This window comes from Asparagus officinalis, chromosome 9 (assembly GCF_001876935.1).
Source record: "Asparagus officinalis chromosome 9, Aspof.V1, whole genome shotgun sequence".
NCBI lineage: Eukaryota > Viridiplantae > Streptophyta > Magnoliopsida > Asparagales > Asparagaceae > Asparagus > Asparagus officinalis.
The window spans coordinates 68,139,101-68,166,777 of record NC_033802.1 but is presented as its reverse complement, the minus strand read 5'-3'; the positions used below and the strand labels follow the sequence as shown (position 1 = coordinate 68,166,777).

Genomic DNA, 27,677 nt, shown 5'->3' with positions numbered 1-27,677 from the left:
GATTCTTCGGCGGGAGATGGCGGGAAAGGGAGAGGGTCCGGCGATCGAGATCGATCTCGGGACGACATACTCCTGCGTCGGAGTTTGGCAGCACGGTCGGGTGGAGATCATCCCCAACGACCAGGGGAACAGGACGACGCCGTCCTACATGGCGTTCACCGATTCCGAGAGGCTGATCGGTGGCGCGGCGAAGAACTAGGCCGCCATGAACCCCACCAACACCGTTTTCGGTGAGTTTTTTTTTCTTGAGTTTTGATTTTGTATTCTTAATCAGTTAATTTTAATCTATTTGTGGCGACTTGTTTGGGCTAGATCCGATCGAGCTGGGGGCTTTTCCGTTGGAAAGTCGGTGGCTTTTTGCATTGTGTCGGTTTTCGGCTACAAGCGGGAGATTTTCGTTTCACGCTGCAAAATTGAAAATTGGCTGCAAGATATCACCTTTTTTTTGTAGTAGATCTCGTCTCTTAGGCATTTTTTATTGCGTAGAAGGTGCATTGCTCTCCAAAAGATACAATTGTACCTCGTACTCTAGCGCACATTTCAATGGAAGCAAGAGGATTTGGGAGCGAACGGGTTCAATTTTGATGAAGTCAAGAGCTAAATTCACAATTTATAGATATCTCCAAGCGTGTGTGTGCGCGTGTGTGCGTGTGCGTGTGCGTGCGTCGGTGCGTGCATGTGCAAATAAAAACACCATAATTTATAGATTCCTAACCCAATTGTTATGTGATGGAAAAACAATATCTTCAGCAATAGAACAAATGCAACCCTCACATGAGTTGATAATCAATTCAATATCGATTCAGCAATAAGAGCTAAATTCACAAATCAAAACGCCAGCTTCAGTTCAAGATTTCGACAACGATCAAGCGATAAACGTAGTACCAGAAGAATTTTAGCTATTCTACAAAGCACTGAGTAGACTAAAAGATGAAGAAGTCAAGAGTTGAAGCCGTTCTCAGATCCTTCTACACGTTCTCCTCAACTAAGTACTGAAGAGATTGCAAATAAGACTTGTCTTATCCAAAATGTCTCAGACTCCTCTATAAAAGAATGAGTCTGAGATACTTTGGAGGGGGTATCTGTAGGTATCTAAAAATGCTTATAGATATCCACACATAATTCAAGATAAAGAGAATACGATGAAGGTCGACAATGAATGTCGTTATCTAAGTCAGAGGGGATCATTCAAAGCCAAAATAAGCAAAGAAACAAGTGAAACAACATAGAAAAACAACACGAATACATGTAATAAGTTACCACCGACGCGCGTAGGCGCGGCAGTGGAATGTGTCGCGCATATTCATGGGGCGTCTGCTTGTGATTTGCTGACGGTTTTAGCATCTTTGTGGGGTCCACGTGGCATCATAACAAAAGGAGAACGTGCACTGACGTGGAGGGATGGTTACACGCCGAGAAAAATGGCATTTTGTGGATTTAGAGTCGTGGGAGAACGGTTACAAACTTGGCTAAACGTGGCTGGAACTGTTCCTTTGGCCACGGCAGTGGCGACTTCCGCGCCTAAGGAACTGTCTCTTCAGCCGCGGCAGTGGCGACTGTCGCGCCCAAAGAGAATGTGATTGGTCAGTTGTTTTGCTTCCATTTCAACAGTTATGGACTCTTATCCCTATAAATACCTTTTTATACACGAGGACAAAGGGGGAGGGCAGAAAATGGCATAAAGACTTGAGCTTTTGTTGATTTTGAGCAAGAGAGAGAGTCTTCATCTTTCACAAACACTTTCAAGAAGCTTTTTGGCGATTCCTAAAGATCTAAGCACTGACTTAATCTTTGAAAGAGTGAACATCTTACATCGATAAGATATTCGCTTAAGATTCTTACTTCGATAAACGAAGAAGAACATCCAAAAGCCTTCACGGTTCAATCAGAATATGTGAACCGGTGGTCCACGGGCTAACGCACCCCCGGCACAGGCAAAGATCCCACAAAAACAGGAGTTGATAAACAATTTCTGTGTTATTTTCTAGGAAGTTGTAATTTTTTTCTTATTGTGTAAGAGGGGTCTTATAAAAAAGCTATTTTCTTTTTGAATTCATTGTAAACAATCAAAAATATAATGAATTCCACAATGAAAACAACTTTCGATGAAAACAGCGTGCATGTGCAAATAAAAACATCACAATTTATAGATTCTTAACCCAATTGTTATGTGATGGACAAACAATATCTTCAGCAATAGAACAAATGCAAGCCTCACATGAGTTGGTTAGATATCTCCAATCGTGTATTTGTATATTTACGTTTTAGGTATGAACACTAAGATGAAAGGTTTGGATCGTTGAGAAAAGGGCTTGTTTCATAGTCTTCTCCCTCACGGCAAGCTAGATTAGGTGACACCTTAGGTGCTATTTCCTTATGAAGGAAGATGGATGAGAAATAAATAGATGGAAAATATGAAGAAAGAGCCACCTACCTCCAGAACTGAGGGGAACAATGCCATGCCACCTAGAATGCTAAGCCCCGTCAAGTAAGCACTTTGTCCAGGTATTTCATACTGTATAGCTGTTGTACCATAGTCCAAAATAAAGAGATGGACGGCAGTCAACACCACGGCTTCAATATATCTCGTTTCGACAGCCAACTGAATTGCCGCAGGAATTGAGGACAGCCAAAGCGGGGTTATAGGCAAGATAGCGCTCATCCAAGCAAAGAAGGTCGAAACATAGAGGAAATGGATTTGGTAGAACCTAAACAAGAAATAGGTAAAAACCCCTTGAAACAGGGCCACCTTAGCAGTAGCCAAAAAGACACTACTAACAGCATGACCAAGAACCTCTGCGCATCGAACCCTAGCCGCCTTTGAGATCGGAAGCATATCAAGGACATGATCCATGACGCCCCCCGATTCTGAAGCGATCAAGTAATACAGAAGCCAGAAGAAAACAGTGAGCTGAGAAACGAAATTCAACAGCCCAGCAGCCCCGGAAATAACTGAAAGGGCTGCCTTGAACACCAAGTTCGCACCCCCAGACACGACCATGGTGCTGCTAGCAAACACACGTTTGGACACGTCGATGCTCTGAAGAGCGAAACCTTTAAGCTTCTCCACCAAGTCCTCCGTGGCGATCACGGACAAAAACTCCGCCAACAGACCGTACGTCTCGTCGCGGATCACCCTCCACTCCTGACCCCGGAACCTGAAGATGAGGCGCCTCAGCTTGCCAGGGGCAGGACGGCGAGGCGCTTTCTCGTAAACCACGGAGGCGGAGGATGAAGAGGAGGCGTTGTTAATAAAATGAGACTCCAAGGGCCTGACCAGGTAACGTCTGAACCCATCCACCATCTCCGTAGCATTGTACTGAAGGGCAACGGAGTCCACGTACCGCGACACGCCCTCGTAGAAGCTGGTGGTCCACGACTCGATCCAAGTCTCAGAGGGGACCGTTTCATCAACACCTGTGTGTATCTGTGATTTGTCCACCACATCCACCGGCCAGCGGCCACAGCGCCCGCATCTCTCCTCCGACAGTACCCTGCTCTGACCTCCACGGTGGGTTTCTCAAATTCCCAATGACCAGCCGTCCTTTCGCCCATCGACCCCCGATTCTATGTAGGCGAGAAGAAAGAAGCAGAACCGGAGACAGGAGCCGGGCGATCATGACGACGATGGAGGCTCACGCCACCAGGGTTTGAGACCTGTTGTAGCACGAACGAGGTCCAGGCACCATGCAAGCCATTGCGGGCAGCTTGGGATCAGATCACGGGTACGTGTTGAGACCGGTTCGGAATTCTTTCTGATCAGCATTAGTCGCGAAAGCCGCAAGTTCAAGGTTACCCTGACTGCTCCTGACAGGGGTGGGGCGGTCGAGCATTGGTGCTTATGAGTGCCGCGGGGCGTTTTTGGCTCTTTGCTCCGTCGCCGGCTGCCGCCGACTGGGCCGATGAGATCGTGGCGTGAGACAGTCGTCTCCTGGCGATCCTCTCTGCGGCCACGAGATCCGGAAGGCGTTAGGAGACGGAAGCCGGAGTCATGGAGGACTGGAAGACGGGCTCCACGCGGCCGAGAGCAGGACCGATCGAGGCTTCGTGGAGGGAGGACGTAACGCGCGCCAGGAGACCGAGCCACTGATTTTACATAGGCTTATATTTTTGAGAAGACGAAGTCTCCGGTCCTCGACTCCTGCGGGGACGAGCGGAGCTATCCCTGGCGGCGGGAAGAGGCGGAGGTGCAGGGCGGGTGTGGATGTCAGAGCGAGCGGAGGCGGCGCGTCTCGAGCGGAGAGTGACGGCGCGTAGGGGGGACGGTCTTGGGGAGGGGGTCAGAGAGGCCGAGGGGACGGGGCGGCCCAGAAGGAGACGAGGGCAGGTGTGGCTGAGCTCGCGGGAGGGGCACGGAAGCAGAGGAGGGCCCACTGATGGGCCTCCAAGTACACCCCTCCAGTCGAGGCGGGCCAGCCGCTAGAGGGAGGGCCAGGGGGAGAGGCGCCAGGCCCTGGGGACAAAGCGTGGGCCATGGCCGATGTAGCCATGGCCAGTGCAATACGTTCCGTCGGTCTCGAGACAGAGACTGGGGGCATCGGGTTACGCGACCTCAGCGACTCCTCCTCCCCCTCCCCCTCCCCTTCATCACCCTCCTCCTCATTATTGCCTTCTTCAGGCTGGAGAGCTCGGGGCTTCGATTTGGATTTGGACTTGGGTTTCGGACCTTTGGGTTTGGATGCCGCCACTATTGTTGCCATTTTGATGATGATGATGATGACGACGACGACGATTCAGAGAAAGGCTTGACGCCATTGGAGATATCGAGGGCGCGCCGTGGCGTCGCCCGCATTGTTTTTCGGTGGACCTGACCTTTGTTTCAGCAGGTTGTCTTGTATGTTAAGCGGCTGTTTGGTTGCACACTTTTTGAGAAAACTTTTCTCAAAACATCAGACAATGGTAAATTTGTAATTAAAAGTTTTTCAGAGATTTCTGTAAATTGTGTTTGGTTCAACAAAAAATTTACAGAAATATTTTCTATAAAATATCAAAACCTACCAAATTTTACAAAAAACAATTTCCTCTCAAAATGAGAGGAAATCACCAGAAATCTGACACATACCATATTTAATTAAAAACCTACCAAATCTTGTTATTTTCTATAAAGTTATGAGCTATTTTCTTGTTTTGAACCAAACAAGCAAAGTACAAAAAACAAGAAAATTGGTACTTTTTGATTTCTCAAAACTTTTCCTATAATTTTTTTAAGAAATACAAGGAAATCATATTTTAGGTGGAAAACATTTCCTATAATTTCTAGAAATTGAACCAAACACCCCCCTAACAGGCGAATCACTTGTATGTTTATAATTTGATTTTTTTTTTTTGGGACGACATATTGGTATATTTTTTTTTTCTTTGGCGACATATTGATATATTATTTGTTCTCCGACGACAAATGGGCCTCAAATTTGGCCGGACTCAATTTTATGACGAAATTTTTCACGTGACGCCTCACGTGATGCAAACATGACTGTCGGCGTGGTTCCCAGCGACAAATAATTGCAATTATCCCATCCACTGACTTAGAAAAGGCACGGCTGCGTGAAATAGTTTAAGTCTTGCTTTATCAAAAATAAAAATAAAAAAATGTTCAACCTACAGTAACATCGTTAGAACATAAAATTATAACCCATAATCTCGGTGAAAATTTTAAAATCTTATTGTAACGGAGGAGCTTTACGTTTCATCAGTCTCCTAGATTAGTTGTGACAGAAGTCAAACAAATACATCCTTCTGCACCAACTTTTGTTGAGGAACATAAAAAGGATAAACTCATCAAGATACCTTCACTACTTTCTGAAGTGGTCAGGACCTCTCAGGCGCACCTGCCGTTGAAATCCATACAACTCTGATGCATTCTATTGATCATGTACGGACACACACAGCCTATATCACCTCGATCTTCATCTTCTACTCAATACAAATTTTTACAGTGAGAAGTTGATCGAGTGAAATTCATAAAGACACTTGCTTTTTCTGCCACTCTTCTGGTAATACTTTGTGCAGAATGATGCCACTGACTCATGCATAGAATCTGGACCGCACACGAAGACCCCTACTTTCGATTCTCCTGCCTCCCTTATGTGTTCCAGAAGCATCTCTGCAATAATCATAACATAAGAATATAACCGATTACACTCTTGTCGATATCTAAGTTCAGATAAGAAAGAGGTGTTTCAGAGTGTTACCCGTGAGATTAGGCCTCTGTCCGTAACTTATTTCATGCTTCGGCACATCCTGTATCCTTTCGGAGTTCATCGAGAAACTCCTGGAGTTCTTGTCAGAGGGTTTCGTTGTTTTTTTCCACATATACAGAATTGTTACCATTGTGGTACTACAGCTTGTAGCAATGATAAATGAACATATGATCAGTAGGTCGCTGATCCATGAAGGGGTTTTATTCAGAGAGTTTCTTTTGCTTTGGTGTACGAAAACATGAGTTAGACACACAAGAGCAACTAAGAAAACAATCGAAGCCAATCCAGTGATTGTAGCCTTCGATAGAGAACTTTCAGGTCTTGGTACTCGATCACTACTCGAACCTTCACCCAAGTTGATCGTCTTTAACTGTGACACCTCAAGTAACAACTCTTCTACTGATGTTCTTGACCCCTCCTTTCCTTTAGTTACAAATAGCCTTAGTTGCACACGTCCAAGATCAGCCGGCTCTTTCAGCAGCACAGAAGAAATTGGGGTTAACATGCTAAGATCTTGGGTTTTTCTCACCGCATATATTAGTTGAACCTTTTTACAGTAGTTATTCATCCTCCCATTCCTTGAAGCAACATCTTGCAAAATGCTCAGAAATGGAGTTATGCCAGATCCTCCCGCAATTAGAATCAAGCTGTCATACCTTTTTTTTTTTTAAGAAATCAACTTAACAATTAATAACATAAATAATTACTTGTGGAACATCTCAAGTTGTCAATGTAAAAAATTACCTATGATACGGAAAATTCATAGGACCGTATGGACCTTCTACTGCAACAGCGAAATTTTTCACATCATCAGATGTTGAATCGCCTATTGATTTTAGCTTATGGTAAAGAGAATTTGTCCATGATCCTTGACATTTAATTAGAAGGGAGAGCCTGTCATCTTCCATATTGGAGCTTGAAGTGATGCTAAACGGGTGCCACTGGAAATTTGATATGCTGGGTATCTTTACAAATAATGTGCTTGTAGGATTGTACTGCATACCTGCAAATATACTCAAAAAGAGAAACTAATTACTCAAATACTCTCAATATTTCTGTTTCCTAGTTTATAAGTTATAAAAGTCGTATTCTCACATGGATCTTTAGGGAGAGTGAGTTCTACTGCTTCGCAGGGAAGTATACGTGCAGAAATAAGGCAAGTTGTTCTTCTTGACTGTATTACACGCAAAATCTTGTCGAGGGCAAAGAGAAGTACACCAGAGAATACCAAGTAAAAGTGACCAGCTCCAGCATGAAGCAAGAAGAATATCAGGAAGAGCGCATAGAAATGGTGGGTTAAGTAGAAGAACTGAAAGTTCTTCCTCCTTAATTGAGGAAGTGATGTTATCCATATTATCACCAATATCCCCAGAGTAATGGCTCCAGCAAGATACACCCGTCCCGTCCTTTGCCACCTAGTGATCTTTTAACCATAAAGAAAGGAGAAATTCGTAAGTATGAACTGAATTTTTGAACCTATGATGATTAAGTATACGATAGAATATGATCTATTTTCTGATTTATGTGATGATCACATTTAAAAACTTGCTCAGGTTTAGTTGTTTTCGTTTTCTGTGGACGAGAGATCGAAATTCAACAACACCATGTAAGTAAGTAGATAGAGTTTACTGTCATTTTGCCTTGCATTGTTGACCTCTTAATTTCAGATGAATAAAGGGATTTTCTACCTCCATCCAGAGGCTATGCTTTGATCCCCAAACACACATTATGATAGTTCCATGCAGGACCGAGAAGAACATGATTGCATTGCCAATCCAAATATGGTATCTAATCGAAGCTTCAAATTGGATGCCACATATATTGAATAATGCCATCCCCCTTAAGACAGGAATAAGTAAGAGAGCTAGGCATGCTTCACTTAGAGAACCAAACCGAACACCTAGAGACATTACCTTAAGCTGCCTCCTGAATCGAAACAAACCCGTGATGAAAATAATATAGAAAACCTATTATGCTGAGAAATTAGTAAGTACCATGTTGAAAGTGAATGTTATCACTGACCTATTCAATGGAATAGATTTTGAAGGTGTCAACTTCTTGAAGTCACTAGCAACATTCGAGTAGTAAGTCCATGCGAGGAACATAATGAACAGAGCTGAAGCCATAAGCTCACAGCCTGATATTATGCCCATAGGACTCCTAGGGATGATTGGATTTGAAAATTTTCCGATGAAATATGCTTTTTTCCTGTGATTAAGTATCTTTCAGTATATAATTACTGAATTTACTGTAATCATATAAATTAATTTCGTTGAACGTACCTGATTCTCCCCTCTTTAGCATATAGATGAAGATAGATATATCCAAGTACGGCCACAGCCAGAAGCGGAAAGCAGAAGACAAGCACATTGATACCTGGAAGATCAACGAGGGGTTATAACGATGACAAAAACAAAGAAGGAAGAAAATGACTCCTTAATATGCACTGTGGACAACCTGACTCCCCAGTGAAAGTAGAGTCAGCCCAGTCTTCAGCCTTGTGCCATGATTTCTTCCACAATTGTGTTGGCTTGAGAATCCATACGCAACACCAAGCGCCTAGTATCAAACCAATTAATATCTTAAGGAAAGTAATCTGGATGGATTTGGATACCATTTTCATCTCCTAATTTTTTTTTAGCAAATATTGGTTTGAATCAAGAATCATCGCGACGGTATTTAAAGTGGTAAGTGGGTATGAGGAACACGGAGCAGTGCCCACTCCTAAGGATAGCAATGATCATCTTTCCGTTCCCACTTTCGATGAGCTTTTTTTGGTGAAGAAATCGATTGATGTGCATCACTGCGATCTGTTATTCTTCCACTCCTCCCTCTATTGCCTCAGCAAGCAATTATGATGATGATCAAGATTCGGCTTTTTGTTTGAGATTTACATATGTTGTTGTGGTGGGGACTGAAGCTGCAACCTGTCCGGTTCGTCTTTATCCTTTTTGTTATCTTCATCGGATCGGTTCTGTTAAGAAAGAGGCATTGCCAATTTGCCATGATACTTGAGATGCAGCACTGACAGGCTTTTGTAATCGTCAAATGAGGGATTTGAGGACCACTGCAGGGAAAAGAATTGACACTCACTACATGTAGATGAATTCCTGACAGGTAAGTTTGTAATCGTGGTAAGTTTGACCTTAAATTAATAGTGGTTAAAAAATAAGTAATTGGACATTTGAATATATTTTTTTAAATCTTGTCCCCCCTTTATAATGGTGGTAGCAGTGGTGACAATAAGCATTTGGATGGTACTGTCATTGTTGCAGAGTGTGGTTGGGTTAATCTGGTTGGTGATTGTTTGTTGGAAAAATTGCAAAGAAGATAATAAAGAAAATTTGACTTTGATTCCTTTGATCTCTATTACAACTAGATTACAAAAGAGAGGAAAACGAATTTGGTTTTCCCCTTTGTTTAAAACTGAGTTCTTCTTGGTAGCGATGGAATGCCTCCTTCAATTGCTCGCGTCGAATTTGCTCTCCGTTGACGATCCGACTGTCTCTCTCTCGTGGGAACAATGAACTTCTGTGGAAAGTTTGGTGTTTAACTCTGAATGAGTTTTTAAGAACTCTGAACGAGTTTGAACTCTGTGAGTAGAGTTGTTGGAACCGAAAATTCGGTTAATGATCAAGCTGTCATTCTGTTGCTGACGAATCCCCTCAGATTTGATCTTCTGAGATTGATTCAAAAATCCTATCTTTAAGGATTTCGCTGCTGCCAAATCTCCAAACCCGAGTGGTTTTGATCTTTCCTAAATCTTCTGTTTTCCAAGAACCAGCCGCCAGCCTTTTGATAATTGGAAAATCTCCAACCTGTGCGGTTTAGATTCTCCGAAATCCAACCCTTTACTTCGTTGGGTTTGTTGAGCTTTTATAGGGGGATAAGAGGTTGTAACTGACCCCTATATCCGCTCCTACGTGGGTGAAAACCCCTCAGAACGTGGGATAAACGGTTTTGGAATCGTTCGACTTATGTTTGAACAAGTCAAACGCCCAATCTGGCGTTCAGAACCCAAGTTGATTGAACCCCTATGAACGCGAGGGTCGCCCGCGTTTGGATTGTGCCTTAGAGACGCGGGGGTCGCCTTCATTTCCGAAGTGGTGACGCGGGGATGACATCCGCGTCTCAGAATGAGCTATTTGACTTGTAGCTTCTTCTGTGTTGCATTGCAAGGACCGTTGTTCAGTAATCCTGGCTTTAGCTGTTGTGGAGTGTGAAAGTCGTCAGATTGTAACTTTCACTGTAGATTGTGAAGACCGCTGAGTAGAGTTTTCATCAGTTGTCGGAAGTGTCGTTGAATTGTAACTCTTCTCGATCTATGTGAAAAGCCCTCTATTCGCAACTTTCGTTCACCGACCCGAAAGCTATTTGATGGTAGCTTTCGTTGTAGGAGCTAGACGGGAATCAACATCCATAGTGTTTTGAAGATGAATATTTGCCCACAGCTCTCTACCAAAAAACTATCTGATTGTATGTTTTGATTATCGGCGCGAAAGCTATTTGATTGTAGCTTTCGTTGTAGGAGCTAGGCAGGAATCAACATCCATAGTGTCTCAAAGATGAATATTTGCCCACAGCTCTCTACCAAGCAACTCACCAACTAAGTCCACCCTTTTATTTCTGAAATCATCCCACTACTCATCAGCATCTCTAATAGTTGTTAATATAATATTAGTGCTGTTGTCGCAGCCATCAAGATCAATCATCTCAGAAGTGAGGTCGTGTTTGTGGTGATTGTGGAGTTGCGGATGCAATGATTGGGAAGTCGTCTGATTGTGACCTCCATTGTCGGAGCTTGTTTGGATAAGCTATCTATTGTGATTTTTAGACAGCCTACAGAACCCCCTCCAAAGTTTTCGAAAGTTCGCGGTTGGCTGGGACGAATTTTCGGAATACTTTGGATCCCAAAATTTGGTGGATTGATTGCTCACTCCGTTTGATCGGGCCTGATGATTTCGCCGTTGTTGATTGTGATCTATCTGTACTCCTCCAATAGACTTCCCAGTGGAGTCGTTTGTTTCTTCCCGGCTTTATTCGCCTTGATGATTGCTGTTAGCTCTTCTGTTAGTTATCAGGGGCCGTGTCGTAGCCTTGGTAGTCAAGAAGTTGCTAACATAGCGGTCCAAACACAGAGATAATTTCTGCCTTTGGGGATTGGAACGCGTGGGTGAGCCCAGCGTTGAGAATTTTGAACGCGAACGTGAGCCATCGCGTTTGGAAGCTCAACCAACTCGAACGCGAGGGTCGAGTTTGGGCGGGCTGATGGCCTCGAATCCCGTCCGTTACGATTTGACAGCTCATAGCTGTCTATAAATAGACCGCTAGGGGTCAAATCAAGAGTCATTTGACTCTTCTTGAAAATTTTCTTCTTCTCGACCATCGAGAACTGTTTCTTCTTCATCCGACGAGATTCAATGGCCCACCCAAGAAGCAACCGCCTTCCAAATCCGATTGCTGCCTGCCGCTCGAGGGTCTGCCTCATCAGCGCTGGCCGGCGGCGCTGCTGCTCAGGCGGATATGCCGCCCCAACTCCCTTTGATTGGCGGTGAGTATGACCTCCATGGCCATTAAACTTGCTTCGGCAAGTTCTGATCTTGAGATCAACGAGGAAACTCGTTTCAATAACGCGGGGCTTGACTCCGTCGTTTCATCTTTCTTGATGCGGGGGTCGACCTGCGCGTCTGAGATTTTTGACGCGAGGGTCAACCTACGCGTCTGAACTTTCTGACGCGGGGTTCGACTTTCACATCTAAGCTTGTCTGACGCGGGGTTCGACCTTCGCGTCTGAGCTTTTTGACGCGAGGGTCAACCTACGCGTCTGAACTTTCTGACGCGGGGTTCGACATTCGCGTCTAAGCTTGTCTGACGCGGGGTTCGACCTTCGCTTCTGAGCTTGTTTGACGCGGGGTTTGACCTTCGCGTCTGAGCTTGTTTGACGCAGGGTTTGACCTTCGCGTCTGAGCTTTGATTTTAAGTTGTCTAAATCTTTTCCTCTTTTTGCAGTGCGTCATACTAGCGAGCCTCTTCTTTTTCGCCACCATTTTGGACATGAAGGTGGTGCAGACATGAACATAACCTTCAGCTCGTGTTTAGAACTCCCAGTTTTCCGGATGAGGGAGAAGAGTCGCGTGGAACTGATCACCCAAGCTTCTCATGACACTCTTAGGACATTGGTTTCGGACGCTCGACTTGAAAGCCCAAGCCGTAGGCCAATAGTCAAACCTGGATACCTCTTCGGGGACTTTGTTGACTTCGACGCAAGCACTGCGTATGATGGGGATTATAAGTGGCTGCGGAAAGTTGAGGACCGCAACCTTTTCTTGCCCAATATGGAGAGGATGTTCCCCATATCCAAGGATTTAGAACTCCTGGTTGGGTTCATTCTCCGGCGGCGGGATGGTGGGCCCAGATGACCAAGTTTGTTCTGAAGGAATTAGAAGCTCCCCTCGCTCAAGCTGGGTTGCTGGTTCCTGTGCGGGCTACTGAATTTGGGATCGTCCAGAGCCACTTTCATTTCTTCTCCATATTGGAGAAGTATAATCCTGATAGTTGCACTTTCTTCACCCCTGTGGGGGAGCTAGGCTTCGCCCTTCACGAGATGCACGAAGTCTCGGGTCTTGTCCTCGGGGATTTGCCGTATGAAGAGTTCGTTCCGGGATCGGCGGAACTCCAGATTTTAAAGAAGACCAGTCCGGAAATTTATGCCACTCTTTGGGAAGTCATGTGTCACTTCCACATTTGCATGTAGCTGACGGGGGCCCGTGGAGGTGGCATTAAGCAAGTGTCTTGGGTGAAATATTTATTCCATAACTTGACCACTAAAGGGGCCTCGGTGACCCGATTGCCCGTCAGTACTTTGGAAGAGGTTCAGGCTCGTATTGACGACGCTACCTCCCATTACACTAACGAGGCCAAGGAAGATGTTTTCCCGGCTCACACCGAGTTTGAGAGCTTTCATTATCAAGCTCTGATTCCAATTTCCGACACAGCGCTGCTAGCCGGGTTCTTAATGTTGTGGCTCAAACACTGTGTCGTCCCTACTAGGCCGGTCGATGCCCTGGCCGTTGAGGTAGTCTACCCAGCAGTCCTCTTGGCGCATGGGAGACCTGTGAGCCTCCTCAGTGCTATGGTGGGTTGTCTGCAGTATGGATTACGGGAGTTGGCCTCTGACTTTGTTGATGTTACAGAGGTGGAATCCGAGGGCCACAAGACCTTCAAAACTCCCAATTCCCGGGTGCCGATGCCGTATACATATTTGATGGCTTGGTACGTGCTCCACTGTCCTCCTATAATGAGTGCAGCTTCTCCCCCGGGAGACTCATTCATCCCATTTGTGCAGCGACTAGAGTCTGCGAAATGGGAAGGGGGGTACATGGTTAGAATCCGCCAAATCTTAGCGCGGGACACCAACTTCCATATCTATCGCTGTTTCCCTGATTTTGAGGGCGGCGTCTATGGCGCAGAGTATCAGGACGTAGCGGGTTCTAATGGATTCACTCATCTGAACGGGGGTGTTTTCCATTGTCTTCTATCCATCAGGCCAGGCTACCTGATCTTTCGGCAAGGCGTCAACTGCTTCATTGAACCTTACCAACCCTATAGATTCGCTCGCCAATTTGGGTATGATCAGTTGTACGTTGGGAACCCTCGTCCTTAACTCTCAGTCATAGGCAATTTATATGAAGGAGCCAGGGCTTGGTATTATTCTGTAGCAGGTTGTACCAAAGCCATCTTCAAGCTTCCCCAGAAAACTGCTAATTCCTATACCTCCATCAGCTTCTGCAATTGGTATTACGCCGCTTCTCAGACTCCCAACTACAACTTGAATACATCTTGCCTGAAAGACATTAGGCATATGTATAATTTAAGGAAGGGGTCCAAGACATCCCGCTTGAAAGGGATCGATGAGTTTCTGTCCATCGAGAATCAATCTGCTGGACAAGAAGAGGAACAGGCAGCTGAGCCTGCTCCAGGGGAAGAGCAACGAGTGGTTGATCCTCCCGTGACAAGAGCGGCGGGGAAAAGAAAACTCTCTGCAGATGAGGCCGGCAAATATGATAAGCAAATTCGTCGGAAACTTCTGGTGGATTCTCCCTCCAAAGGACAGCAAAAATCCATGTTGATGGCTGAGCATCAAAGCTGCTGTAAATGAAGAACAACAAGAATCGTCCGTGGCGGGCCTGCCACATAGAGCTGGACTTCGTTCTCACGGCCCAGCTTTATCGGGCGAAGCCTCTTCTTACCATCCTCCTGAGGACCAAGAGGACGAATTATTGGTTGCAGATACAGAGTCTGCTCCAGTGATGGATCTTCCTAAGTCTCCTGCACTGGAACCAGGGGGTCTTGAAAATAATCCATCTCCTTCTCCTTCAGCATTAATGTCACAAGCTGGTGATTTAATGCCTAGTCCTACAACGGGACTTATGAAAAGACCAGCTGCTGGTGCAAGTCCTCCGGAGTCTTCAGCTGTTCGGGATGATGAGGAGCGAGTTGATTATGACGACTCCCCCATTGGTGATGCAGCTGACGGAAATAGAGGCGATGAGGATGCTGACGTTGGCAACATGTCAGGTGATGGTGAAGATGACGATGAGCATGATTCCATCGATGACGTCACCACTTTTGATGATGATGCTCCCAAGGTCCCATCCGATAAAGTATCTGGTTATACTCCTTTTCACATCTCCGGTAAGTCTAGTTTCCTTCGACTTCTTCCGCATGTGTTTTCTGCGTTCCGACCCTTTTTCCGTGCAGGTTCACCTTCTCCAGGGACCACTGCTGCTACTGCTTCAGAGCCAGAACCTGCTCAGGTGTCGGCGCCTTTAGAAGAGCAACATTTACGTGGCTCTCCTACGGTAACTGTTCCACCTGTAGCGTTGCCTGAAACTACTGTCGCGGCTCCTCCTCCGGAGCAGCAGCTCGTGCCGGTGTTGGCTCCTGTGCAAGAGCAGCTTGCACCTATAGTGTTGCCTGAGACTACTGTAGCTGCTTCGCCTACTGCATTGCTGAAGATCTCGCTTACTCCAACAGAGGCACAACCAAGCACATCTCAAGCAAGGGCGATGATGGCTTTAACCTCAAGCCCTTCACAATTGAATATTTCTACCGCTTCCGCAGCTTCGGCGCCAGGATCCCCTGCACTAACTTCGATGGCTAGAGGGGTGTCGTCGGCTATGGTTTCAAGTCTCGCTGACGCACCTGAATTTCTCCAGATCTCCCTGGTATATCTAAATAGCCTCGCGAAGACAATAGTCGATTACATGGTGAATGGTCGGGGGACTTTGAATTCCTTCCGACCACTTTTAGAGGCAGGCCTGAATGGAGTCAGGAGTGTGGGCAATATTCAGTGGTTCGAGCGCTGTTCAGAAATTATTCTCCACTTGGAAGAGCAATTACAACACTTCGAAGCCCTGGGCCAGAAAGAACTTCAGCCAGAGATTGTGTCCACTCTGGCTAGTCTTCAGGTTGCAGAAGTGGCTCGCCGGGAGGCGGTAGAGCGGGACTTGGCTGAAAGAGAACGTCAAGTTGCAGAGCTTCATGAGCGTAATATTCGGAAGCAAGAATAGTTAGAACGCTCGACAACTTCTATGAATTCGCTTCGTGATAGACTTGTCGAAGCTGAGGCCGAAGTCCTGTGCTTAAAGGCTGAACTTTCCCGTGAAGAAAACATTGTCAATATCCTTAGCACCCAAAACACCACTGGCGCTTTGGAATATCATACGCAGGCTCGAGCTTTGGCACAAGCCAGGAATGAAGCAGCGGCCATCATCGTACCCAACGAGGAAGAACTCCGGGCAAAGGCTGAAGCTATGGTACGAACCACTCACGAAGAGGAGCTAAATCAAATTAGGGCCCAACTCACTTCTTTTGATTTGATGCATGAGTGAATTTTGCTTCTATAATGTTCTTTTGACAAGAACAAAGTTTGTTTTGTATCACTTTCTTTTGGCTCTTGAATAAAAAGTGATATTGACTTCTCATTGTTTCTTGCATTTATCATGTTTTGATTTTAAGTAACAAATCACGAGAAATGCCTGAGATCTTGACTTAGAATAGATCTCCACAATGGTTCTGATGCAACGAACTCTCTTCATTATCGTTTAAGATACTTCTAGAAAGTTTCAAACTGCTGAGGAGTAATTTCTTCCCGCAATGGGGCTGAATGGTAGAATTCTTCCTGTGTTATGTTTTGCTTTAAACACTAAAAGAAGTCTATAAATGCTAGAGGTGTAGTTTTAACTTAGCAAGAGAGATATTACGATCGGGGTAATTTTGAAGACTTATCGTTCTCTTGACGAGAATCGATAAGTTGATTTTGTCAGAGGTGTAATTTTAACGTGACAGAAGAAATATTGCGATCAGGGCAATTTTGAGGACTTATCGTTCTATTGACGAGAATCGATAAGTTGATTTTGTCAGAGGTGTAATTTTAACGTGACAAAAGAAATATTGCGATCAGGGCAATTTTGAGGACTTATCGTTCTATTGACGAGAATCGATAAGTTGATTTTGTCAGAGGTGTGATTTTAACGTGACAGAAGAAATATTGCGATCAGGGCAATTTTGAGGACTTATCGTTCTATTGACGAGAATCGATAAGTTGATTTTGTCAGAGGTGTGATTTTAACGTGACAGAAGAAATATTGCGATCAGGGCAATTTTGAGGACTTATCGTTCTATTGACGAGAATCGATAAGTTGATTTTGTCAGAGGTGTGATTTTAACGTGACATTTGTGGGGAAAGAATATTATAGCGTCTCACAGGGGAGAACTGCTATATGTTTTATCATCGGAGTGATGAGTTATAAGACTTGTGATTTGATCAAGATTTTGGGGGAGTTTATTACCCCACTGAAAACAAGTTATTTATTGCTCTGCTGAGGAGAGCCAATAAATCGACAATGAGTTGGTCTTCCTCGTTCAAAGGACCTTCTTCCTATCAACTGCATCAATGGCACCTCGGAGAAGGGGTTCGAACTCCAAGAGAGTCGCTGAGGTGACTTCCGACATGCCGTCGGCTGAGAACACTGGCGGTGTTATTGTCCGTGCGGGGACTTTGCCGTCGCCGTCGTCGTCGCAGGGGCCTCCCTGTCGTGGTGAGTGCTGACCACGATAACTTGCCTTGGCAAGTTCTCTGAAAACCCTAGATGGGTTCTTGATAACGAGGAAGATGACTCGTTTTAACTCAATGAAAACGCGGGGTTGGGATCCCATGTGGGTCTCGACCCTCGCGTTCAAGTTTTCCAACGCGAGGTTGACTCTCGTGTTTGAGACTTTTGACGCGAGGCTCGACCTTCGCGTTGGAGATTTTGACACAAGGCTTTACCCCTTTGTGTTTCAGACTCTGTCTTTATGTCGATAGCTCGCTTCTAGCTGCTAACTTCTGCTTTTGATTGTGCAGTGCTTCTCCCAAACGTGCCGCTTTCACAAGAGCACCATTTCGGATATATTGGTGGACCTGACCCGAATGAATTATTCAGTCTTCAGAACAGGATTCCATTGTGTACTTTTCCTGATTCGGAAAGAGCGGAAATGATTAAATTCCCTCAATGCTCTACTCTCAGGATTTTGATAACTGACTTGGACTTGGAGACCCCTGTTGGTCATGACCAGTTTCCCAAACCAGCATTCATATTTGGAGACCGCATACCAGTCGATGACCATCTCACATATGTGGAAGATTCGAAGTTGCTGTGGAGAGCTGATAATCGCTTCTTATTCCTTCCAAACATGAAGAGGATGTACCCTCTCTCTTACTTTTTGAATGTGAGCTGCCGTCGGGGTTTGACCTTTGACATAGTAAAGGAGAAGGAGAACGTGTCGCTTGGATTTGGTCGACGGGCTCGTACACAAATCGGGGAACAACTCAAGGGGTTAAAACCTGGTTTGTTTGAGAAGAAAGAGCTGGTTCCAGAGGTGCCACGTCCAGCGAACATTTTTATTCGCCAATTCCTTGCAACTCAGGGTGAATTCTCTACCCAGATGTTTAGATCTCCTGGATGGGTCTATTCTGGCAAAGGAGGTTGGTGGACCCGCATGGTCGACTTTGTTCTTGAGGAGCTTAAGGACTCTCTTGCTCAATCGGGTCTCACAGTTCATGTGTTAGCTACGCGACAGGGAGTCGTGCAGAGTCTTCATAATTTCTTCCCTATGTTGGAGAAATATAACCTTGACAGCTGTACATTCTTCACACCTGTAGGAGAGTTAGGTTTTGCTCTCCATGAGATGCAGGCAGTGTCGGGGCTGCCGCTTGGAAAAACGCCCTACGAGGAGTTTATTCCCACCACTGAGGAGCTTTCCTTACTGAAGGTGGCGTGAGGAGCTTTCCTTACTAAAGGTGGCGCACCCGGAAATTTACGCCACTTTCTGGGAATTGATGTGCCATTTCCACATATGTGCCCAAGTCTTTGGGATGCGTGGAGGGGGCATTATGCATACCACCTGGGCAGACTACCTCTTTCAAAACTTAAATCGGAAAGATGTAACCATATCCCGTGTCGCAGTTGTCTCACTTAAGGACGCCAAGGCTCGGATTAAGGCTCCTGGTGTTACTTATAAGACTGAGCATGCCGAGGATGATTTTGAAGCTGGCGTCGAATTTGAAAGTTTCCACTACCAAGCCACAGTTCCTATCTCTCACACGGCTCTACTTGCAGGCTTCTTCATGATTTGGTTGAAGCAGTGTGTGGTACTGTCAAGACCAATAGAATCAATATTGGCTGAGGTTGTGTATCCAGCTGTTTTGCTAGCGCATGGGAGACCTGTGAGTCTCCTTACTGCTATGGTTGGCTGTATCTAGAACGGCCTGAGGGTATTGACTTCAGAACTTCTCCGTGCTTCGGGAGTCAAAGCTACTAAGAAGAAAGCTGGGAAGGCTCCTCAACCACGTGTACCAATGCCATATACATATTTAGTGGCTGGCTCGTGTTGCATTGCCCTTCCTTGATGACAGGAGTGCATGAGGGGGATGATGCTTATACTCCCTTCGTACCAATCCTAACCCGGCGTTAGCTCAGATTGGGAATTTATGCGAAGGAGCTCGCGCATGGTACTTTTTCTCTGCCGGGGGAACCCATGCGCAATTCACTTTACCCCATTCATCACCCGGCTGCTCTGCTGTTATGGATTTCCGCCAGTGGTTTGCCGAAGCTTCTCAGATTCCGGAGTATGACGTTTATACTTCATGTATAAACGAGATTCGGGAATTGTACCGTTCACGGAGTGGTTCTATGAGTACTCGTCTACCAGGGATGGAAGAATACCTATCTTGTGAACAGGAAGCGACCGGAGCCGTTGAAGCTCCTAAGGACTTGTCTACCGTAGAACCTTCTGAAGAAGAGGTTCCTACGGGAATTGAAGAGGGAAAGCCAATTGATGATTCTCCCGAAGAAAAGACAACTGAGGAGATTCCTGCAGAAGAGCCCGTTCCTATACCTTGTTCTTTAAGATCGGGTAAGAAAGCTCTTTCTGCTGCTGAGCAATGTGAGTATGACAGGAGAATTCGCAAGCGGATACTTGTCATGGCCAAAAATTCCAAAAAGGCCAAATTAATGGGGGACTCGATGAAGTCTGCGCTCGTTGAGCGTTTTACTGACGGAGAGGACGAAATGCCCCAATCGATCCCCTCGGTTCCTGAGGACGATAGGGCTGGAGAGGGCCCTTCTTCTGAAGTTGCTCCAACACCTGTTCAGGATGATCATACGGATCCAATCTATCCAACTCTTCCTCCTCCACGCTCAGGAGCTCTGAAGAAATCAGTTGATGAACTGGAACGTTGGATGGAAACGATTATTAATATGGTCAGTGTTGAGGGGGCTTCTCTTGAAGACTGTGAATCCATCTTGAGCCAATGTTTGGACGGCATCAAAGCTAAAGGGGATGCATCCTGGACTGAACACTGCCAAGGGGGAATCACTCTTTTGATGATAGAATTAGCAGCTTTCAGGGAGCTACAGCGCACCGATTTAGATTCTGAAGTGGAGCCGGCTCTTTCCTTGGCTATAATCTCGAGGGCGCATCACCCAGGGACTCTTCATAAGGACATGTCTGATAAAAAGGCCCGCATATCAGCTTTAAGGAAGCGACACTCTAAAGCATATGCTAAAATCAAACGTGTTGCTTCTGATATCCGCGGTATTGAAGAGACTATCGCTCGATTAGAAGCCGAGTTGGACCAGAAGAAAGCCCAATTGGCCCACTATGAGGATGTCAGGAAAGAGCTTGAGCATAAAAGTGGCCAAATTTATACGAAATTTTGCCGTACACTCCACGCAGCTGAGCGGACTCGTAAGGACATTGTCGCTACCCTTCCTATTGAAGCAGAACTCAGAAAGGAGATCGAGGAACAAGTCCGAGCGGCTCACCGGGAGAAACTCTCTGCCTTCAAGTCTAGGCTAAAAACCCTCAAGTTAATGAAGCCTGATGTTTAGCTCTTGACCTGTTCTTGATTAAGGAATTTTGTATTGTTTTTATTTTGTGTTTAGATTAACAACATTGAATGAAAACGATATCACTTTTGCTCTTTATCGCTATGTCATCAACGTAGCACTCGATCTTCTTTCGGAGGTGTTCGTTAAAGATCGTGTTCATTGCACGCTGATAAGTTGCACCTGCATTCTTCAGGCCGAAGGGCATCACTGTGTAGCAATACACCCCCAGTGGTGTTCTAAAAGCAGTGTGCTTTTCGTCGTCCGGGTGCATCTTGATCTGATTGTACCCAGAGAATCCGTCCATGAAAGACATCCTTTCATATCCGCAGGTGTTGTCAATCATAACATCCGTGATGGGGAGTGGGAATTCATCTTTCGGACAGGCGGCATTGAGATCGCGGAAATCGATGCATATCCGGACTTTACCGTTCTTCTTAGGAACTGGAACAATGTTGGCTACCCAATCTGGGTGTTGTTCTTCCCTCACAAAACCTGAGTCTATAAGCTTTTTAACTTCTGACTCAATTGATTCCATGATCTCTGGACGAAACCTGCGTTGTTGTTGTTTAACGGGTTTTACATCCGGATCGATGTTGAGACGGTGCATGGCCACCTTCGGGTCAAGGCCAGGCATATCTTCATAATTCCAAGCGAAGACATCTATATATTCTCGGATGAGAGATATAAGGTCTTCCTTCTCGGTGGATGATAGGTCTTCGGCTATAAAGATGGGCTTGGGGTCAGACTCATCTCCCATGTTGACTTGGATCACTTTATCTTCAGTGGGTGGTTCACGTTGTTCGAAACGCATATCCCACAGGATATTGAGACGCTTGATCCAAGGATCATCAGTCGATTCCAATAATTGCTCGTCACCCCCTGCGTCTTCGTCTGGATGACTTGTTGAAACCATGTTCACAGTCAAGTTTTTAAAGAAGGGTCCAATACTGACGTCGGACTCGTATGACGATATTCCAGATGACTGGTCATGACGTAAGTAATTACTGATTTCGTTTTCCGAGACGGGGGGAGGTGTGACGTAACCCACGCCCCTTCCGGTTTTTTGATAATAATCCGGAGGTTTTCCTTCAGGAGTGAGAGACATCCGGATCGGTGTTCGTCTTCCCTTCCCGCGACGCCTCTGTGCACAGTATGTGCCATGGGTTGGTACCTGCACTAGAATCATTCTCTATTTGTTTATTTTTAAGAGAGACATCAGACAAGTACGCTAAAATGGAATCTTCATTAATGAACCACTCGCCCTCGCTCGGTACATCATTATTACTCTCACCCTGACCCATTACATCAAAGTTTAACTCCCAAGGACAATCTTCATCGGAATCTGGTTCGATGTCGGCTTCATTACCGCTGTCTACATCTTCTTTCTCTTGGGATTCCAAGTAAAAGACAGAGTCGGTATGAAAGTTTTTCACCCCTCGGAAGGGGTATTTTTCTGCAATCAAGGTTCTGACTTCGCCCTTGTCATTGGCGTACTTCATAACCTGATGCAAAGTAGATGGGACAATGCGGTTTGCATGTATCCATGGTCGTCATAGCAAAAGATTATAGGACGTGTCTGCATCTATGATGTAGCATGCTACTTCAGACTTAAGATCTCCGATCTGACATCTGAGTTTGATCTTTCCCAGGGGTCGGGTGCTGTTTGCATTGAACCCGAAGATAGTAGTCTGGGTGGTGTGCAGTCGGTGCATAGGAATCCCTAAGACCTGCATGACCCTGTAAGGCATGATGCTGAGTGCTGAGCCTGGGTCAACTTGAACACGGATGATTTCAGAGGACCCGATATACACTGTGTAGTATAGTGGTCAGTCGTGTTCGTGTTTGACTTGCATATCTTCTTGCGTGAACGATATGCAGGGTAGACTTCTCGCCGCTTGCAGACATTGCAGACAAGTTTGATCATCAGAGGCTTCGGGAGCCGGGGTGACTTGGGTGATGAAGCTCTCTGTATTCTTTAAAGCTTCGATCAGAGCTTCCTTGGTAGTTTTGGATAACTTCAGGAGCTCATACAAGGTAATCCTGGCCGGTATGTTGGCCAACTGTGCCATAACGTTGAACTGGAAAGGAGCACTTGATTCTCCGGTTTCCTGGTGGAGATTCCTGTGGAATCGGAGCTCCTTCTGTTTTCCTTTGTCAACTGGCTTTTTCGGGGTAGAACCCTCAGCGTCTTGGGGCTGTTCTTCAGCTTCTGGAGCGTTCTGACCGTATTCCCTCAAGTAAGCTTTTCCTGACCGAGTGCCAGGATTGCCTTCTGGGTATGCTGCTAGGACAATCCTCTCCTCTTCTGAATCGGTAAGAAGTTTGAGGTGGTCATCATTTTCAGTAATGGAGGGGCTAATCATGTTGGAAGACTTAGCCTTGCCTCCCTTCTTTTTAGACGAGGTATTCGTCCATTGTTGATCTCCTAGCAGATCAGGGTGGACCTACATGATTTCCCCTTTTGGGGTAGTGAAGGGCACCAACCCCCTGTCCTTCTGACTATGCACGTGTTTGTAGGAAATTTGCAGTAAAAAGACAATGAAAGAAAATTTTGACTTGTATTCCTCTCAAAATCAATAACAATTTGGATTCCGATTACAAAAGAGAGGAGAATGAATTTGATTCTCCCCTTTATTTAAAACTGGGTTCTTCACGGTGGCGATGAAATGCCTCCCTTGTTTAATTCTGGGTTCTTCACGGTGGCGATGAGATGCCTCCCTCGAATGCTCGCGTCGAGTTTGCTTCTCGTTGACGATCCGAACGTCTTGATTCACTGGAACGATGTCTTCTCCTCACGATTTGACGCTGTGGAGAACTTGTGTGGCAAGTTTGAAATAACTCTTGACGAGTTGATAACTCTGAACGAGTTTTAGAAGAACTTGCAGAGCAAGTTTTGAACTCTGATCGAGTTGATAACTCTGAACGAGTTTTAACTCTTGAAAAAGAGTTGTAAAAGCCTTCCAAAATGATTCAAGAGCTCCTTCAAGTCGCTGGTCTCCAAAGCTCCTTGTTGCTGCAGAACGCGGCAAGATGCTCGATCAAGGATCCCCAAAAAGTCAGCTCCCCCCTTCCAAAAAAAAGAGAAAATCCGAACTCAGTTGAGTTTTGAGGTATTTATAGGGGGTTAAGGGTATAACCGCCCCCTTAAATATCTCCTTAATGAGGGTTTAATGGGGTCTAACTGCTCCCCATAAATCTCTCCATGATAGGGTAGTGATCCCCTAAAATCTTGGGGAGAAAACGGTTCTGGAACCGTTCAAATCGTGCTTGAACGAGTTAAACGCTGAAAACAGCGTTCTGGGCTCGAACTGTGCGTTTCTGGACCTGAAACGCACAGTTGAGGTTGAAAAACGCACAGCTGGGGCTGAAAACGCACAGCTGGAGCTGAAAAACGCACAGCTGGGCTGAAAACGCACAGTTGAGGCTGAAAACGCACAGCTGAGGCTGAAAACGCACAGCTGAGGCTGAAAACGCACAGCTGAGGCTGAAAACGCACAGCTGGGCCTGTAAACGCACAGTTGGCCTGTTTCAGGCTAAAAACGCACAGTTGAACCCATAAACGCACAGTTGAGCCGTAAACGCACAGTTGAGCCGTAAACGCACAGTTGGCCTGTTTCAGGCTAAAAACGCACAGTTGAGCCCATAAACGCACAGTTGAGCCGTAAACGCACAGTTGGCCTGTTTCAGGCTAAAAACGCACAGTTGAGCCCATAAACGCACAGTTGAGCCGTAAACGCACAGTTGAGCCGTAAACGCACAGTTGAGCCGTAAACGCACAGTTGAGCCGTAAACGCACAGTTGAGCCGTAAACGCACAGTTGAGCCGTAAACGCACAGTTGAGCCGTAAACGCACAGTTGAGCCGTAAACGCACAGTTGAGCCGTAAACGCACAGTTGAGCCGTAAACGCACAGTTGAGAAATTGTAGCCTTCTAGAAGTCGTCAGATTGTAATCTTTCATCATCGGTGTTTGATGGGGGATCAACTATCTATTGTGATTTTTAGACAGCCTACAGAACCCCCTCCAAAGTTTTCGAAAGTTCGCGGTTGACTGGGACGAATTTTCGGAATACTTTGGATCTCAACTCTGATCTTGGAGCTGTTGATTCCTTGTCACAAAGGAGTTGTTCTCTGCACTCGCTTCGAAAGCAGCTTGGTTGAACGGATTTTCCATGCAGGACCTGTGTGAAGGTATGTGCCATAATCCTGCTTCTGGAATGTGGGGGTGGACCCTGCATTTTGAACTTGAGATGCGGGTTTCACCGTTGCATGTTGAATTTGGAACACAGGTGTGACCTCGGCGTTTGGTTTTTTGCATCGCGGGTCAACATTTTGACTTAAGACATGGAAGTGGCTTCCGTGCATTTTTGACTAAGTCTTTGAGACTTGTCTTTGGCGCATCTGTTTTAAGTCTCGACTCACATCTATTAAGCTGATGGGCCTGCAAATGTGCGTAGGATTTTTGGCAAACCCTCAGCCATCAACGGATTTGATAAGCCTTTACCGATTACCGTTTGAGTCGGGCTAGCATGTGAATTATCTAGGTCCGTTCCACATGTAACGTTGTGCTAAGAGAATGAACTCTCTTAGTCTTGATGCTATGATTTTGAATACATAGACTTTGTCATTTTGACGGGAAAAGACTAACCGGCAACGCGTGTTAGGCGTAGACTTATCTCTTATTAGGGATCGAGATAAAGTCCCCCATGCGTGTGAGGCATGGATTTTGATGTCCTTTTCACGGTAAAAGACTAACCGGCAACGCGTGTTAGGCGTAGACTTATCTCTATTTAGGGATCAAGATAAAGTCCCCCATGCGTGTGAGGCATGGATTTTGATGTCCTTTTCACGGTAAAAGACTAACCGGCAACGTGTGTTAGACATTGACTTATCCCTACTTAGGATTCAGGATAAAATTCCCCATGCGTGTAAGGCATGGATTTTGGCGTTATTAATAACGACCTGCTACGATATTGAATACGTAGGCTTTGCTATTATTGCGGGAATAGGCTACCCGGCAGCATGTGTTAGATGCAGACTTATCTCTAATTAGGGATCGAGATAAAGTCCCCCATGCGTGAAGGCATGGATTTTTGGTGTCATTTCTTCCTGTGTAGCTTGAAACACCGAAAGAATTAACAAGTTCATTGGGGGGTTGACTGTTAGAGGTGTTATGTTAACATAACAGTATTTTACGGACCTATCGCTCTATTGAAGAGAGTCGATAAGTTGATTTGGTCGTCAGAGGTGTGGTGTTAACTTGACGAGTTTGTGGACCTATCGCTCCATTGAAGAGAGTCGATAAGCGGATTTTGTCAGAGGTGTAGTGTTAACGTGACAAGAAAGATATTGCTATGGAAGCAATTTTGAGAACTTATCGCTCAATTGGAGAGAGTCGATAAGTTGATTTGGTCGTCAGAGGTGTGGTGTTAACTTGACGAGTTTGTGGACCTATCGCTCTATTGAAGAGAGTCGATAAGTGGATTTTGTCAGAGGTGTAGTGTTAACGTGACAAGAAAGATATTGCTATGGAAGCAATTTTGAGAACTTATCGCTCTATTGGAAAGAGTCGATAAGTTGATTTTGTCAGAGGTGTAGTGTTAACGTGACAGGATTTGTGTTGCAATTGGAGCAACTTTGGGGACTTATCATCCTATTGACGAGGATTGATAAGTGGGTTTTGTCAGAGGTGTAGTGTTAACGTGACAGGATTTGTGTTGCAATTGGAGCAACTTTGGGGACTTATCATCCTATTGACGAGGATTGATAAGTGGGTTTTGTCAGAGGTGTAGTGTTAACGTGACAGGATTTGTGTTGCAATTGGAGCAACTTTGGGGACTTATCATCCTATTGACGAGGATTGATAAGTGGGTTTTGTCAGAGGTGTATTGTTAACGTGACAAGAATTTGGAGTGATGCAAACTGAATGCATACTCTGTGGGGATGATGATCGTCAGAAGTGTAATGTTAACTCGACGATGTGAAAGATTCGTTACTCTTAATCCAGTGGATTCCAAGTAACCAACCCCCAGTCTTGATGAAGACTTAGCAGGGGAATAAAAAAGAGGTAGACAAGGCACATCACCTAGTGGGGCACTATCCATGAAGTCGGAATAGAATCACATCACCAGGTAGGCCATTATCTGATGAGTTTGACTATCAGAGGTAACTGTTAACATGATAGTTGTTGGACCCGCCATCCTACTGAAGAGAATTAGCTTTAGTGGCCATTGCTCTGGAGATGATTGGGCTTGGTCTGATTGCTCGGGCTGATCATGCCTACTTTGTTCTTCAGCTTTGATCCTGACAATGATTTTTTGAGCCTGCTCGCCTTGAGAGATTAGTTGTCTCCAAGAACGGCATTCTGCAACTCCTATTCGGGCTAGGAGGTCGGTTTGCAAGTTGTGTCGACAGGTCTCTACTAAGGTAGATTGTGTCATACCTGACGAACACCGGAGAGCCATGGATCGGAATCTTTTGACATAGGCTTTGACGGACTCCCTATTCTTCTGCTTAGTAGCAAGAAGGATATGGATGGAGACTTCTGTATCCTCTTTAAAGAATCTTGACAGGAAGAGTCTCTCTAGATCCGCCCACTTTTGGATACAGCCCGCAGGCAGTTTCCTGAACCATTCAAAGGCAATTCCCTTGAGGGTGCCAATGAACAATCGAGCCAGTATGGCATCGTTCGATATTATATTTCCAGTCTGTGACTTGAAATGATAAATATGTTGGTTCGGTGATCCCGTGCCGTCAAAAGTTTGTAGCGTCGGGACCTCGAACTTTGGAGGATAAGGGGCTGCATCCCATTCGGCAGGATAGGGTCTGATAACTCCCTCATCTTGGAGCTCGCTTCTGTTAGCAATGGCTTTAAGGCGGGCTTCCAATTCTTCCATTTTGGCAGACTGAAGATTCTGCTCGTTCTCATTCTCTCTTCCTTCATCAGAGGAAGATTCCAGGCTGTGGGCTTCTTGGTCAGAAGCCGCATCATCAACCACTTTTCCCTTCCCTTTGCTTGTGTGAGGTCGGGATGAAGACGCTTTT

The 27,677-nt window shown here is 45.5% G+C and overlaps 2 protein-coding genes across 2 annotated transcripts in view; both read right to left on the bottom strand.

The window, feature by feature from the left end:
* LOC109824746 (transmembrane protein 245-like) overlaps window positions 1-3,380 on the bottom strand; it is a 7,654-nt gene extending 4,274 nt beyond the window's left edge. The window contains exon 1 of the mRNA XM_020391392.1: window positions 2,435-3,380. Coding sequence (XP_020246981.1) covers window positions 2,435-3,304 — 870 coding nt within the window. The 5' untranslated portion in view covers window positions 3,305-3,380. The remainder of the gene's footprint in view (window positions 1-2,434) is intronic.
* Window positions 5,590-9,278, bottom strand: LOC109824604 (ferric reduction oxidase 8, mitochondrial). The gene is made up of 8 exons (XM_020391234.1): window positions 8,658-9,278; window positions 8,483-8,576; window positions 8,223-8,408; window positions 7,889-8,126; window positions 7,296-7,623; window positions 6,945-7,203; window positions 6,192-6,856; window positions 5,590-6,103 (listed from the first exon to the last, which is right to left on the bottom strand). Exons 1-8 carry the CDS (start codon window positions 8,821-8,823, stop codon window positions 5,931-5,933), a joined length of 2,109 nt encoding a protein of 702 aa, XP_020246823.1. The 5' UTR covers window positions 8,824-9,278; the 3' UTR covers window positions 5,590-5,930.